We start from the raw sequence: 15,738 nt of genomic DNA, 5'->3' as shown, positions 1-15,738 counted from the left end.
TATGTGTATGCTGACATTTTCCTAACTCGGATAAACATATATAGAACTTAGAAGGCTCTAATCCTCATGTTTAAAACAAATAACCCTTTCATTGTATTGCGCCATTGATGATCGTGTTAAATGTTGATCCCTGCAGACCCAATTGCATTTTGGTACCGATTGAAAAAGTATAACTATTCTAATATGCAAATAATTCGACGCAAATTCACCATAGATAAAGTTATGACAGGTCATATTTTAGTTCTATAAATACACATGTCAACTGAACTTGGACACGATGAGACCAATTTGCATTTCTTTAAGAAGAAAAATAATTTGTTCGTTATAAAAAATCAGTGCATTTATTACATATTCCTTCTCAACACATAAAGCCCTTTCAACTGTTACCAATATGAATAAGCGACCATGTACACTTGTACATCAGATACCTTAAAGCTGCTCTCTCCGCATGACCTCTGAAACCTTTTTAATTTTTAGCTCGACTATTCGAAGAATAAGGAGAGCTATCCTAGTCACCTGAGCGTCGGCGTCGTCGTAACCACTTATGTTAAAGTTTTTGTAAGAGTTTTTGTACCACCTCAAATATTTTCAAAGTCCATTGACATATGGCTTTGAAACTTTGCACACTTGTTCACCATCATGCCCCCAACCTGTACACTGGTGAAGGTAATTCTATCAAGCATTTTGACAAAATAATGCCCCTTTTTCTACTTTGAACTTACGTTAAAGTTTGCGTACCATCTCAAATATTTTCAAAGTCCATTGACATCTAGCTTTGAAACTTCGCACGCTTCTTCACCATCATGCCCCCAACCTGTACACAGGAGGAGGTAACTCTATCAAGCATTTTAACAGATTTATGCCCCTTTTTCGACTTAGAATTTACGTTAAAGTTTGTGTACCACCTCAAATATTTTCAAAGTCCATTGACATCTGGCTTTGAGACTTCGCACGCTTGTTCACCATCATGCCCCCCAGCCTGTACACAGGAGGAGGTAACTCGATAAACATTTTGACAAAATTATGCCCCTTTTTCGACTTAGAATTTACGTTAAAGTTTGCGTACCACCTCAAATATTTTCAATGTCCATTGACATCTGGCTTTGAAACTTCGCACGCTTGTTCACCATCATGCCCCCCAGCCTGTACACAGGAGGAGGTAACTCGATAAACATTTTGACAAAATTATGCCCCTTTTTCGACTTAGAATTTACGTTAAAGTTTGCGTACCACCTCAAATATTTTCAAAGTCCATTGACATATGGCTTTGAAACTTCGCACGCTTGTTCACCATCATACCCCCAACCTGTACACAGGAGGGGGTAACTCTATCAAGCATTTTGACAAAATTATGCCCCTTTTTCGACTTAGAATTTACGTTAAAGTTTGCGTACCATCTCATATATTATCTCAGCACATCATGTATTGCATTGAAATCTAATCTAACAGTGATGCATGCATGTTTCGCCAAAACTTTTCAATCCATACACCGAAAAGCGGCGGAAAAGTCGAGCACGCTGTCTCTGTGACAGCTCTTGTTTCACTCAGTCTTATTTTTTCCTACTTTTTCTTCAAAATGTCCTACTATTTCCTTCTTATTTATTTCAGAATTCAGGGGGGAAAATGGTTTCATTTGTGAAAGATTTCATAAGTATGATTGCAGAATAAATGTGTAGATGGCTGTGTATATCACAACCGTGACTTCATTCATCTTGAAGAGACTCCTTGGACCCATGCTGTTTGCCTACAGTCACCTTTTTCAATGTGTTAACTGTTGAACGAGTTGCTTGGCTAATTGTACACTGCAAATCTTAATCATCATTTCTGAATGATGCCATACCTGAGGGATCACTTTGTTAATCCCAGTTTAAATTGTGATTTTCAGTTAAAGTGATAGTTTTTTGGTCCTATTATTTTTTGAAGAATACATATTTGATATCTATTTGTATACAATAAATATGATAAAAAATAAATGAAATTGAAACTGATTGCCTGTGTCTTTAAATTCCTGTGCAGTTATTTTGAAATGGTCTAAGCTATTTATCTCTACTGGGATAGACAAAAAATTTGATCAATCAATTGAAGACATCTTAAAAGTTGTCTGTGCTGATTGGCTCAGAATTTCAATCACTTAGTGTTGAGATGCACTGAAAAAAAGTTTTACAGCAATTTTCATTATGTTTGTATAATAACCTCAGAAAAAAGTTTATAATTTAGTTGTAGTATGCTTATATGTTGAATATAATCACCATCTTTATTTATTGTGGCATATTCTAATTGTTTACTCACATTTAGCTAAGCTGCTTCCTATGTTTTCAATTTTTAGCCGGATTTTTCAACGAAAAATTACGGTTATAAAATGGTGAAAACTGGGAAGGTGGGCGGGCGGGTGTTAACAATTCTGTGTTCAAGTTTTTAGCTCGACTATTCGAAGAATAAGGAGAGCTATACTACCCACCCTGGCGTCGGCTTCACACCTTGGTTAAGGTTTTGCATGTAAGCACCTTTAAGTCAATTTCTCAGTAAATACATCATTTATTGCATTGAAACTTTGGATATGTATTCCCAACTATCTAACCTACTAAATTAATGAAATTAGATAACACTTATATGATTATAATGCAAATAATTGGCTTTTATTATTTGACTTAGAAATTCTGGTTAAGGTTTTGCATGTAAGCACACATAGGTTAATATCTCAGCAACTACTTCATGTATTGCATTGAGACTTTATACAATGGTACTCAACCACCCAACCTTCTTAATTAATCATGTTAGATAACTCTATCTTGCATATAATATAAATTTTGCCCCTTTATTATTTGACTTAGAAATTCTGGTCAAGGTTTTGCATGTAAGCACATATAGGTTAAATATAGGTCACCAACTACTTGATTTATTATGCCCCCCTTCGAAGAAGAGGGGTATATTGCTTTGCACAGGCATGTCGGTATGTCGGTCGGTCCGTCGGTAGACCAAAGCTTGTCCGAGTGATAACTGAACAATTCCTGGACGTATGGTCATCAAACTTCACATGAAGGTTGGGCCTGACCAGTAGATGACCCCTATTGATTTTGGGGGTCATCGGGTCAAAGGTCAAGGTCACAGTGACCTTTAATGGTAAAATAATTTTAAAGCTTGTCCGAGTGATAATTCAACAATGCCTGCACCCATGGCCCTCAAACTTGACATGGAGGTTGGGCCTGACTAGTAGATGACCCCTATTGTTTTTGGGGGTCATCAGGCCAAAGGTCAAGGTCACAGTGACCTTGAATGGTAAAAGGTTGTCCTAGTGATAAGGTGACAATGCCTGCACCCATGGCCCTCAAACTTGACTTGGAGGTTGGGCCTGACCAGTAGCTGACCCCTATTGTATTTTGGGCTCAATGGGTCAAAGGTCAAGGTCACAGTGACCTTGAATGGTAAAAGGTTGTTCGAGTGATTACTCAACAATGCCTGCACCCATGGCCCTCAAACTTGACTTGGAGGTTGGGCCTGACCAGTAGATGACCCCTATTGTTTTTGGGGGTCATTGGGCCAAAGGTCAAGGTCACAGTGACCTTGAATGGTAAAAGGTTGTCCGATTGATAACTCAACAATGCCTGCACCCATGGCCCTCAAACCTGACTTGGAGAATTGGCCTGACCAGGAGATGACCCCTATGGTTTTTGGGGGTCATCTGGCCAAAGGTCAAGGTCACAGTGACCTGGAATGATAAAAGGTTGTCCGAGTGATAACTTGACAATGCCTGCACCCATGGCCCTCAAACTTGACTTGGAGGTTGGGCCTGGCCAGAAGAGGGTCCCTATTGATTTAAGGGGTCATTGGGCCAAAGGTCAAGGTCACAGTGACCTGGAATGGTAAAAGGTTATCCGAGTGATAACTTGACAATGGCTGCATCCATGGTCCTCAAACTTGACATGGAGGTTGGGCCTGACCAGTAGATGACCCCTTTTGATTTTAGGGGTCAAAGGTCAAGGTCACAGTGACCTTGAAAGCAAACTTGACAATTCTTGGACCTATGGTCATCAAACTTGATATGAAGGTTGGGCCTGCCCAGTAGATGACCCTTATCGACTTTGGGAGTCATCAGGCCAAGGTCAATGTCACAGTAACCTTTAACGCAAAAAAGTTAACAAATCTTCTCCCACTGATATCTCAACAATGCCTGAACCTATGATCATTAAACTTGACATGGATATGAAGCCTGACCAGTAGGTCACCCTTATTGATTTTAGGATTCATAGAGCCAAAGGTCAAGGTCACAGTGATCTTGAATGGTAAAAGGTTGTCCGAGTGATAACTCAACAATGCCTGAACCCATGGCCTTCAAACTTGACTTGGAGTTGCATCTGACTTGTAGATGACCCCTTATGATTTAAGGGGTCATCGGGTCAAAGGTCAAGGTCACAGTGACCTTGAACGAAAAAAACTTGTCTTGTGATAACTTGACAATGCCTGCACCCATGGCCCTCAAACTTGACATTTAGGTTTCTGGTGACCAGCTGATGACTCTGGATTTTGAGTTCATAGAGTCAAAGGTCATGACGGTCATAACACACTTTATCCTCACACTTTAATGGTCATAATCTTAAAACCAGCTTTAAATTTCAATCCTTACATTGAAAAGCGGCGGAATAGTCGAGCGCCCTGTCTCTGTGACAGCTCTTGTTCGTCTTGGAATGACTAAATTTTAAATGTCTACCAACAAGTGATCTTGGTCCTCTGACAATAGATCGAATCACAGTTTTTATATATTTGTGCTAATAATTTGATGTTTTATGACTAAAAATAATAATAATGCTTTAAAAAAATGTATTTTTTGGCAGTTTGCAACCAATTGAGATCTGTTCTATTGTGGGCTATAATAAGACTGACTTGATGGCATTGATGCCAAATCAGCTGATTTTGAGACGAAATTCTAAAAAAATGTCAATCTGTGTGATTGCAGCTTTAAGTATACCTAACTGCATCTGCATTTCTCACTTAGTCAATTTTAATTTATACCATAGGTAAAGTCAATTTTAATTTATTCCAATCCATAAAGTCAATTTTAATTTATTCCATACCTAAAGCCATTTTTAATTTATTCCATACATAATTAAGATATGTTTTAAATAGCCTAATTGATGAAGGAATACATTTGTTCCTTAATAATATACTTATCAACATAAACTCCATATGTTAATTTTGAACTATCTTACTACATGTAAATGATAACAATTAAAAAAAGCACATTTTTTTTTCCCTTTTGTGACCTCTATGTATAAACGTTTAAGATAAAAGTAGTTATGATTTAGATCTTTTATAGAAACGGGCCCAGGAGGCGTAGCAAAAACTTCATACACGTGTTAACTGGATGGAGCAGTGTTTCAGAGTGGGGTTTCCCCCCTTCCGTAGGCGGAGATTGGGACGGGAAATGCACATGTTGCCCAACGGTAAAAAAAATCAGTAGACCTAACCTTGTCCGATTGAAAACTATAGCGCTTTGGATTAAGTTCCTCAAACTTGGTATGGATGTTGGTAATGGCCAACATATGACTCTGTTTTGAATTTGAGGTCAAAGGTCACTGTCATGACCTTGAACATATAAAGTTTGTCGGATTGGCAACAAGAGTATTATGGTCATACAGTCGTCAAAGTTGTCAGGGAGGTTGGTCATGACCACTCACCAGCAGATGACCTATATTTTATATTGAGGCCAGAAGGTCAAAAGTCATTTCCGCGGTGACCTTGGACGCAAGCGGTTTGTCCGATTGATAACAAGAGTATGCTTGGTCCTACGGTACTCAAATTTGTTAGGCAGGTTGGTCATGACCAGCAGATTACGACCTTCTCATCTCTTCCACATCAAAAATGTCTGACTTGCCAGGGTCAGTTGGTCTGTCTCTTCTAAAAGGACTGTGAAAGGCAGGACTTAAAAACTCAGATGATTCAAGCATGGAAGTCAGCCATGTTTCAGTAAAAGTTATGGTGTCAGAGTTCCGTAGATCAGCATATAACATAGTTTCATTCGTAGAAGCTCTGTACATTGTAGGGCACTATATTTAAGCTTTCATCAACGGCAATAGAAGCAAACTAAAAGTATGGAAGACGGAGATAATTGACATGAATGACACCTCAAAGTTGTAAAAGCATTGCCAACCAGCACAAATGCTTACGCGTACCATTCTCATTCATCAGAGGTTTGATAATGATAAATCTGTGGTACGCATAGAATTATTACTCAGGTGAACGAGAATGACATGTACTGGTTGGTATAAAAATAACATTTGTGTTTGTAAAGCTGCAAAGGTAATGTTGAAATAAAATACGTCGGAGGGAACATAATATCACGGGTGTATATCGCATTTCCAAAACAAGTTTAAGAGCAAGCACTGATTTTTTACTCATAAAGGACCATTTCACCTTGACATTGAGCAGATCACGTTTGTATTTGTTCTTACACTGCAGTTGTTCATCAACAGTGTTGTTTCTGTTAGGTGCAGGACTAAGTGAACCACTTCCGAAGTGAACAACTTTCCAAGTGTACCATTTCAGGACCAAGTAAACCACATATACTGTTACAATATATCATAGTAGTGGCTATTGTGTAATGGCATACTGCATAAAGGTGATAATAACTATAGATAGTATCACATATCGAGGGCTGAACGCAATAGTGTCGTAACTCCATTTTTTTCACAAAATGATGTTTTTGCATTTTTTATATACTTTAACAGTTTTCCATCTGTCATAAAAATATTTTTGAAAAATATTGATTTTTAAGTACTTAAAATGAAAATTTGTCCAAAAGTCGTATCCTAATTTGACTATTTTCATTTATGCAACACTGTCGTAACTTGAGTTACATACAGTGTTGCACTGAAAACTATGCCAAGTTCGATTTAAAAAAATATGCAACACTGTAGTAACTCAATGAATTTCAATAAAACGATGTCATAATAATGATGCCATAGTGCTGTGATTTCACTTTTCTCAGAAAAGAAAACAGCAACAGTAAACATATACATGTACATGTTAAAAATTATGAAATCCAAATAATTTTGAAGATTTATTTGCGCCACATCTGAAGATTACAGTAATTAGGTGTTTTTATTTGTTCTTTTTTTTAAATACTTATGAAATATTCCTTACCCTGAGTTATGTATTGTAACTTGTGCTTGAAGAAGTTAAATGATTACCTTAATATTTGATATTCTGAGGCGATATAAGTTATTGCAGTAGCATCTTAAGTGCATTAATTAAGTCTTATCCTAATAAAACTGACTTTTTCCATAACTTACTTATCAAACTTATAGGATATTTATGGTAGAATTTTGATAAATAAATGAGTCTTACTTACTTCTATACCGTACTAGTTAAAATAGCTTGCATTTTTAATGTGATATTGAAAATCTAATATTTGAGAAAAATAAAGACTTAAGGTCAAATATTGTGATTTGGATAAGAATTTTTGCTCCCTGAAGTTGATAAGTCAAAATGGTTGGGAATCAAATAATGCTGATTCAAATACAGTTCTTGTCAGTTTTTTGTAATCAATCTTTAGATTTCACATCATGTTCCAAGCAAAAGCTACTAGGCATCAAGGAAGCAAAGTGTTTTGTGAGGGAGACAATGTGTAGCAAATAAGTGCGCATTAGTAACATCCTATACAAATCAACCAACAAACTGGAATGAGGAAACGATGGATGTGATTTTATTTAAGGGTGACAAACTTATAGCGATGTCAATTTGAAAAGGCCATACTGGTCAACAGATGGTATTCCTGATGTTCTGGACTTCGTTAACATTAACGGAGTCATGGCTCAGGGAGTGGTCACATGTATCAGACATCAGTAGTGAAGAATGTGGTTGTTTAGATGATGAGGACACAGACAGCTACATTTTTTTTTCTAAATTAGGCAATGGCAGACTTAAATAACATTTCAGAATTCCTTCAAACATTTCATTTGAATACTTTAAGAGATGCTTCTGAAAATAATGTAAATGTTTGTAAAAGCTTGTACAATGATGATGTTGCAGTTTACATCATGAATAACAGCATTGATGGGCATGATATGATGGTGATGTTACTGTTACATCATGAATAACAGCATTGATGGGCATGATATGATGGTGATGTTGAGAGTTATGATGTTGAAGGGAGTGGTATTGATAGCAATGTCGTTGGGGAATAATGTTGGTGGGGATGCTGTTGATGGGGTTGATGGCAATGATGTTGATGGGGGAGGTGTTAATGGTTAAGATGCTGATGTGGTTGGTGGCAATGATGTTGATGGGGGATATGTTAATGGTTATAATGCTGATGTGGTTCGTTGCAATGCTGTTGATGTGGTTGATGTTAATGATTATGGTGCTGATTGGGGTGATAGCAATGATGCTGATGTTGATGATGGTGGTGGTCTTTTTAAGGAAGATGATGATATACCTTTGATTTATCTTGTTGACAAAGGGGAAATTTCATTAGCTTATGAAAGTCAAAGCCCAATTTAAAAACCAACCATTGTAATAAACATATTTATTAAGCTTGTGCATAAAGCAGATCATTCCAGATGCCCACCACTCCTCTTTCCTCCTACTCTCACATGACACTGCAGTTTCAAAGTCCAGGGTAGCCTTCGCAAATAAGACTAGAGATTGCTTTTTTGAAAAAGCGCTTGTCTCTCCCATTGTGTGGTCATAGGTGTAAAAGATCAATGATGGAATTGAAATTTTTACTTATGGAATGGATAAGAACAAACATAGGGGTCATCTACTGGGCATGACCAACCTGCATACCAAGTATTAATTTCCTGGGTCCAAGTGTTCTTAAGTTACCGAGCAGATAGAAGTGTGACAGACGGACTGGTGACCAACAAATTGTTTTTCATCTGAAGGTGACTGTGACCTTGACCTGACCTCAAAATCAAAATCATACCAAGTATGAAGCTCCTGGGCCCAAGTGTTCATTAGTTATTCTGCGAAAACCGTTATTTTACCTCAAGGTCACCATGACTTTTGACCTACTGGCCTGAAAATCAATAGGGGTCTTCTACTAGTCATTACCAACTGACATACCAAGTATGAATGTCTTATGTGCAAGCATTCTTCAGTAATTAATCAGATTTTTTTCACCTGACAGTCACTGCGGTCTTTACCAGGACCTTTGACCTATTGATCCCAATTCCAATAGGAGCCATCTACTAGTCATGACCAACTAGCATAACAAATATGAAGTTCCTGGGTGCAAATTTTCTTTAGTAATTATTGGAAAATGTTTTTCCCCGCAGGGTCACTGCAACCATGACCTCTGACCAATTGACCTTAAATCTATAGGGGTTATCTACTAGTCATGACCAATTGGCATATCAAGTATGAAGTTCTTTAATTATTGAGCGGAGAATGTTTTTTCACCAAAACCTTGACAATTGACCACCTGATCCCAGAACTAGCATACCAAGTATGAAGTTCCTTGGTGCAAGCGTTCTTCAGTTATTGAGCGGAAACCGTTTCTTCACCTCAAGGTCACGGTGACCTTGACCTTTGACCTACTGATCTCAAAATCAATAGGAGTCATGACCAACAAGCATACCAAGTATGAAGTTCCTCAGGGTCTAAGCGTTCTATAGTTATTGAGCGGAAACAGAGTGTGACACAGACTGACGGACAGGGCAAAAACAATATGTCTCCCCATGAATGGGGGAGACACAAAAACTTGATTGTTTTGTATTGATGCTTGAAACACATGCATTCAACACATTGTAGTCTAAAAATAGTTTTCCAAAGTCATCCGAAAAAAATGTTTCACTTGTTTTACTTGTTTTACTTGGTGTTATGCTGCTTTGACTAAAACATATTATCTGGCAATGACCTTAAGTGTTTTTGTATCAGTTGAGTAGAGCTCATAGGACATGTGAACTTGTGTATATTAATAAGAACTTCCCCTTTATGGAAACAAACCAAATATTTGAAAACAATGGTCAATAGTATCATTAAAAGATTCCTTTGAAGGTCATATTTTTTATATTTTCAAAAACATTTTTGCTGATTTTTTAAAGAAATTTTATCAGGCAGTCAGATGGAATTATCAAGACATTTGCCATTTTTTGTCAGTTATATGGGAATGATTGTTATAAAGTAAAGCATATAAAATGAAAGTATTTTAGAATTGAATGACATTATTGAGTGTGCTTAGCTTTGCGAAAATGATCTGTTTTTGAATTTATGTTTAAATCATGTATCTATTCTTTGTTAAAGTTTTAAATAAACACTGTTGTTAAATTTGAGATACAGGATGAACAAAATCTTGTTGTGAAAATTAAATACTTGAGTGATTAAATGTTCAAAAGTAATACAGTCATGTTTTGTTATGTTCTGATTTATGCTTCATTGTTTTAAGGATCATAGAGCCTGACCCTTTCCCATTATTTAGGTGTAAAGTTAGACCTCTATTCAACTCAAATAACGAGCATTTTCAAACATGATGCACTATGGGTTGTAATAATAATTATCATAATTATATAAAATTTGTCCATTAGAGTTTAGTAATTAACCATATTTCTCATTGATAATGACAAAAATAAAAAGTGCAACAGTGTTGCATAAATATATTTTCTCAAATTGAAATAATATCAGGTGGAAAACTGTCGTAAGTCAAGTTACGACACTGTTGCATAAATATATACTTTGATGAAATCTGACTTTTGAGGTGGAAAACTGTAGTCAGTCAAATTTTCAGCAAATTCATCTTTTGTGTTCAATGTTTGAAGATAATATATTTTTTGGTTTAAAACTATCATACAGTACAAAATTGTTATGTTCAAATACTTTAAATATTTCCAACACATATAAATTAAGAAAGTTTTTTCCTTCTCCTGAACAGTTTTGAAAAATGGAGTTACGACAGTATTGCGTTGAGCCCTCGATATATGGTTCACTACGTCTGATCAAGTGGTTCACTTAGTCCTGGTTCACTTGGTAAGTTTCTATTTATGGACGGTTGAATGCAAATACTGCCGAAAAGCAATATATCTTTTGAAATACTTCTATCCAGTTCATGTTAATGCGTAATGACAAATTTGCAACTTCTTTTTTTGTAAAATGGATTAGTTGAAATATAAAGATATATATCTATATAATTGTGAAACATGAGCAGAAAAAGTGTTTGGTTAAAATCTTCTCATTGTATGTTTTACTATTCTCTATGTATTATGCTCTATACGATCGAAACATTATGGTGTCCACACTTGGTGGACCTACATGTACTTAGCTTGTATCACGTGGTTTTGTTCAACAACGGCTGTTGTTCTCTTTTATTTCTTAACCCGGCATATTCAAACTCATACCCTATGATAATGTTTTTAAAATTGCTTATACATTACCTAAAAGTACTTATCAAATTATGGTAACTCGCGAACTAGTTTACCTGGGGCATAACACTATGCATGAACACACACTAAAATGACTATTTTATGAATGTGTCGACGCCTTATTTGAAATTGATAGTGTATGTAAACAAACGTATTTATAACGGGTTTGTGCAGAAATCCGCTTCGAGCACCATGTAACGCATTTAGTACACTATTATCTGTTTAATTTTTATTATCGCCAAATTACAATGTCAATAGAACCATTACACCATGTTATACAATCTGTACATGTTAGTCTTATAGCAGCTTGCCTCAAATCAGGTGGCTTCAATGTTTTCATTTCTCTGTACATGTTAGTCTTATAGCAGCTTGCCTCAAATCAGGTGGCTTCAATGTTTTCATTTCTTTCCGAATTTCTCTTCTGCAATTGCACTAAGCTTTCGTCTTGATACCTTTCCCGAAGATGTTTCTGGAAAAGCATCCATGAAGATATAAAACTTTGGAAGGACCGTAAAAAGTCCCGGCTTGTCGTTATGGAAATCCGTGCAAAACGTGTGAAGATCTTCTTCGCTGAGCGTACTTCCTGGTTGTTTTATGACGCATGCGCACAGAACCTGGTAGTATACTTCGTCAGACACCGGAACAACTAGTGCAATGTGTATTCCAATGCATGTGTTCAGAACTCGTTCTAGGATTTCTGGTGTAACTTTCATCCCGCCAGAAATTATCATGTTTGATTTTCGACCAAGTACAAACAGTTCGCCGTCTTCTGTTAATTTCCCAAAGTCATCAGTCTTGAACCAACCGTCGGGTGTTTTGGCTGCAATGGTTTTCGCCTCGTCATTGAAATAACACTTTACCAGGAAATGCGATTTCAGGTAAATTTCTCCCATCGTACCAATAGGTACAGTAATGCCCTCGTCGTCGACAATCTTAAGCACAACTCCGGAAACTATTTTCCCACTGGAAAATTCAGTGAAGTTGTTTTTGTCTTCAATGATTCCCATTGCTACAACGCCAAAGTCAGTACCACCGTAGACACATACAAGGTTTTTACAAATTCCACCTACACATTCGGCGACATGCTTCGTAAGAGGCTGCCCTCCTGTCAGCAAATTCTTTAGCAGCCATTCTGCTGGTAACTTTTCCTGAAAGTGAATGCAAATATTATTTAAAGGACTTTTGATACTAATTCGATCGCCCCTAGTTAGTCATTAGTGTTTTATGTTATTTTTTTTGAGATCATTGGATATAATAATGTAATAATGAAATACATTATTGTAAGTTAATAAAGTAAAACCCCGTTGGCTAGACTGCACAACTTTCTTATTTCTATTGAGAAAAAAGTTCGAACATCATTTGAGGATTTGGAGTTAGATAGAAGTTGCGCCTTTATTGATTCAGTGAAATATTTTGACCAGAAGTGAACAAAAATAACTTTTCTATTGATACGTCTGAAAAGGCTACCGAGTAAACGGACCATGCAAGTGATACAGTGGTGGTGTTAGTAGTTTATACTCCGGGACCGGCGTGAGCACATTGAAGGGTCCCTGAGTGACAGTTCAACCACCGCACACCTATTCTGGGCGGTGAACCAGTACTAGGTGCCTTCACTACTGCAAGGAACTGCCAGCTTCTGTACATGCCAGGGGCAGTGGTACAGTGCGAATGGTCGTAGAAAGGATTTCATAACCAATCACAACAGAAGTGACCTGGTCCGCCCGGGAATCGAACCGGGTTGTCCGATTAACAGTCCAACGCTCTACCGACTGAGCTAACCGGGCGGACGCAAAGTGATACACGTGTTGATATACCATTTTATAGAGCTCTCTTCATAACGTAGAGCGCAACAGTTTATGCCAAAATGACAATGATTCTAAATGAGAAAATGAAAATAAGGCGTCGTTTTACCGAAAATGTAATTTTTACAATGAGGTGGGATTTTTTGTTTTTTTTGTTTTTGTTTTATGTTTTGGCCTTGGTTATTCCAAATTATTGTCAGTGCTAGTTTTAGCAAGTGTTCTTATGTTTCTTACAGCGTATAAAAACAATGGAAGATATTCAAACTTAATTTTAAATCTATTTTTGTGCAAAGGATAAGTCACCTTCACTGATAATAATAAATACAATCCAGTGTGTAGAAAAAAAAGAAAGTTAAAACGTAATTTTGCTTGTACCTTTTTCAAAACCATTTCGTGCACAAACGGTGGAAGAGAAAACATCACCGTACATCCTTCTGTTTTAATTGCAGTGGTTATAACAGCAAAACGATCAGATGGCATCTGCGCGAACTCGGGAAGGGTTACACGTTTTTGACCATAAACACAATTAAAAGGAAATCCGCCTCCCCAAGTGAAAGGTCGATCGTTATAAACAGTCTCTTTTTCATCTGTGAATAACGTTGGAAAATGCCTGTACCTGACTACAGCCTTTTGCGTCTGTGCGACAAGTTTTGGCTCACCAGTGCTGCCAGACGTCTGCGAAAGAAATGCTAAAGCATCTTCTGTAACGTCGGTTATTTCAACATCGCAGTTAGTGCTCAGTAAATCTGTCATTTTCTTTACGCCAGTCATGACAGACGTTCCAACTTCATGGCCCAGAAGGTAGCGTAAATATGGCATTTTTGAGCTGATAACGGAACCATCGTCAGAATACGACTCGACAAGCTGTTGAATGACATTCCACTTTTCGTTGTCAACACCTGGGTCAATGCACAAAAGCGCGCATGTTTGCAATCGTTTCATCATGGCGATGACGTCACTTCCGTCTTTATATGTAAAAGCAATGCCGACAGGAACAAGACCGGCAATCATACATCCGTATACGAAATAGAGCCATTCTGGACAGCTGCGAAGATTGATTCCAACCACTTCTCCTTGTTTAAGACCTGGTAAAATTATGTTAATTAACATAATATCGTACAAACGTGTATTTCTTAACGCCATTCTACTTCATTGTGAAAATTAAATATGTCTATGCATATGTAGTCAGGGCCGTAGCTAGCCCTCTTTTTACGTGGATTCATAATTGTGCTAGGGGGGTTCGGGGGCATGACCCCTCAGAAAATTTTGTAAACCCTGGTGTAATCCGGGGCATTCTGAGTTGCTTTGTTTAGTACTGTAAAATAGACAGTTTAAGGATCATGAAGTCAAGAACGCTAAGTGCAACCTTGGCTGTTTTTTTGTCAGAATCATGTGGATTCAGCCGCGTACTCGCGTATAAGCAGCTAGGCACATGAGATTAATTTATAATAAAATATATCAAAATACAATAAAATCATCTAGCATGACGCATGCAAATCGTGACTTACCAAGGTGAATCAATGAACGGGCTACCTTGCAGACATTTTCGTACAGTCTATCAAATGTAACAGTCTTCCTTTCCGTATCTCCAACAGCGGCAAAAACTACGGCTTCTTGTCCTTGCTTAGCGTTGGCATAGAACTCAAGTAAGTCCTTTACGTTTCTTATACCATCATCATCATCATCTTGCAATTCATACGAATTGTCGATGTAGCTTTCACTCAGCTGTCCTGCCATGTTTGATTACATATAGGTTAAGTCTAAAGAACATCCAGTGTCTGGCGAAGGCGGGTCGTAGGCGTGGCTTATTAGGGCGATACTATTTCCCGGTCTCTCCTCGTAAAATCCGGTCTCAACCGGTCTCATAATTCCCGGTTCATAACTTATGGCCCCGGGCAACGGATGGTGTTGCCGATGTTTGTTTTTATATGTAACAAAATGGAATAAAATATATAAACATTATGTCTTAATTTGTTATAGGTCTAAACTGTTTATGCAATTTGTGTTAAAGGTGTAGAGAAAGATAAGATGCGATTGCAATAAAAATGCTCATGTGTTTTTCCATAAAAGGTTGAGGACGGCTAGAGTATGTAGTAACGCAGAATTGCACCTTTTAAATTATGTTATGTCAAAGTTGGTTTATTGTTTACCCCCCCCCCCCCCCGAAACATTATATTTTTGAAGCATTAATGATTACATTGAAAAATACTATGTTTGTATATCCATTTGATACGATATGTTTATTGCGTAAAACATTATACAATGTTCATAGCCGCATAATGTAAACAAGTAAATCAATGAATGGAGAAAAAGTACACAAACACATTTTCTGGAGCTAATAGTTGCAATGTTATAACATCCTATGATAGTAAGTATGCGTGTGCTAAGACATTAAAGCTAATATAGGTGAAGAGTGCTTATTTGAAGTTCGCCATTCTTAAGTAATCAACACATTTCTTCTCCATTTTTCGTTTGTAATGTTTGTGCTATTCGCTAACATTGAATAAATTTGAATACCTTCGCCATTATTACACAACTTTAGCAGAATATATTTTATTTGTCAACTTGAACTTTGCAATAAATCT

The 15,738-nt window shown here is 37.1% G+C and overlaps 1 protein-coding gene across 1 annotated transcript; it reads right to left on the bottom strand.

The window, feature by feature from the left end:
* Positions 1–11,565: 11,565 nt before the first annotated feature.
* Positions 11,566–14,961, bottom strand: LOC128236955 (2-succinylbenzoate--CoA ligase-like). Its single transcript, XM_052952097.1, has 3 exons — positions 14,662–14,961; positions 13,529–14,238; positions 11,566–12,499 (listed from the first exon to the last, which is right to left on the bottom strand). The coding sequence occupies exons 1-3, from the start codon at positions 14,888–14,890 to the stop codon at positions 11,750–11,752; spliced, it is 1,689 nt and encodes a 562-aa protein (XP_052808057.1). The 5' UTR covers positions 14,891–14,961; the 3' UTR covers positions 11,566–11,749.
* Between the last annotated feature and the right edge of the window lie 777 nt (positions 14,962–15,738).

Source organism: Mya arenaria, chromosome 6 (genome assembly GCF_026914265.1).
Source record: "Mya arenaria isolate MELC-2E11 chromosome 6, ASM2691426v1".
NCBI classification, from domain to species: Eukaryota; Metazoa; Mollusca; class Bivalvia; order Myida; family Myidae; genus Mya; species Mya arenaria.
Note: the sequence above shows the minus strand (reverse complement) of the source record. Positions and strands in the feature narration are given on the sequence as shown.

What these genes read in the sequence shown, in the direction of transcription:
- LOC128236955 (XM_052952097.1), bottom strand. Translation starts at nt 14,890, where the DNA reads ATGGCAGGACAGCTGAGTGAAAGCTACATCGACAATTCGTATGAATTG. An exon ending in CCGTTCATTGATTCACCTTG is followed by an intron (nt 14,239 to 14,661) that starts GTAAGTCACGAT and finishes TAATTTTACCAG; the next exon opens with GTCTTAAACAAGGAGAAGTG. An exon ending in ACGAAATGGTTTTGAAAAAG is followed by an intron (nt 12,500 to 13,528) that starts GTACAAGCAAAA and finishes ATTCACTTTCAG; the next exon opens with GAAAAGTTACCAGCAGAATG.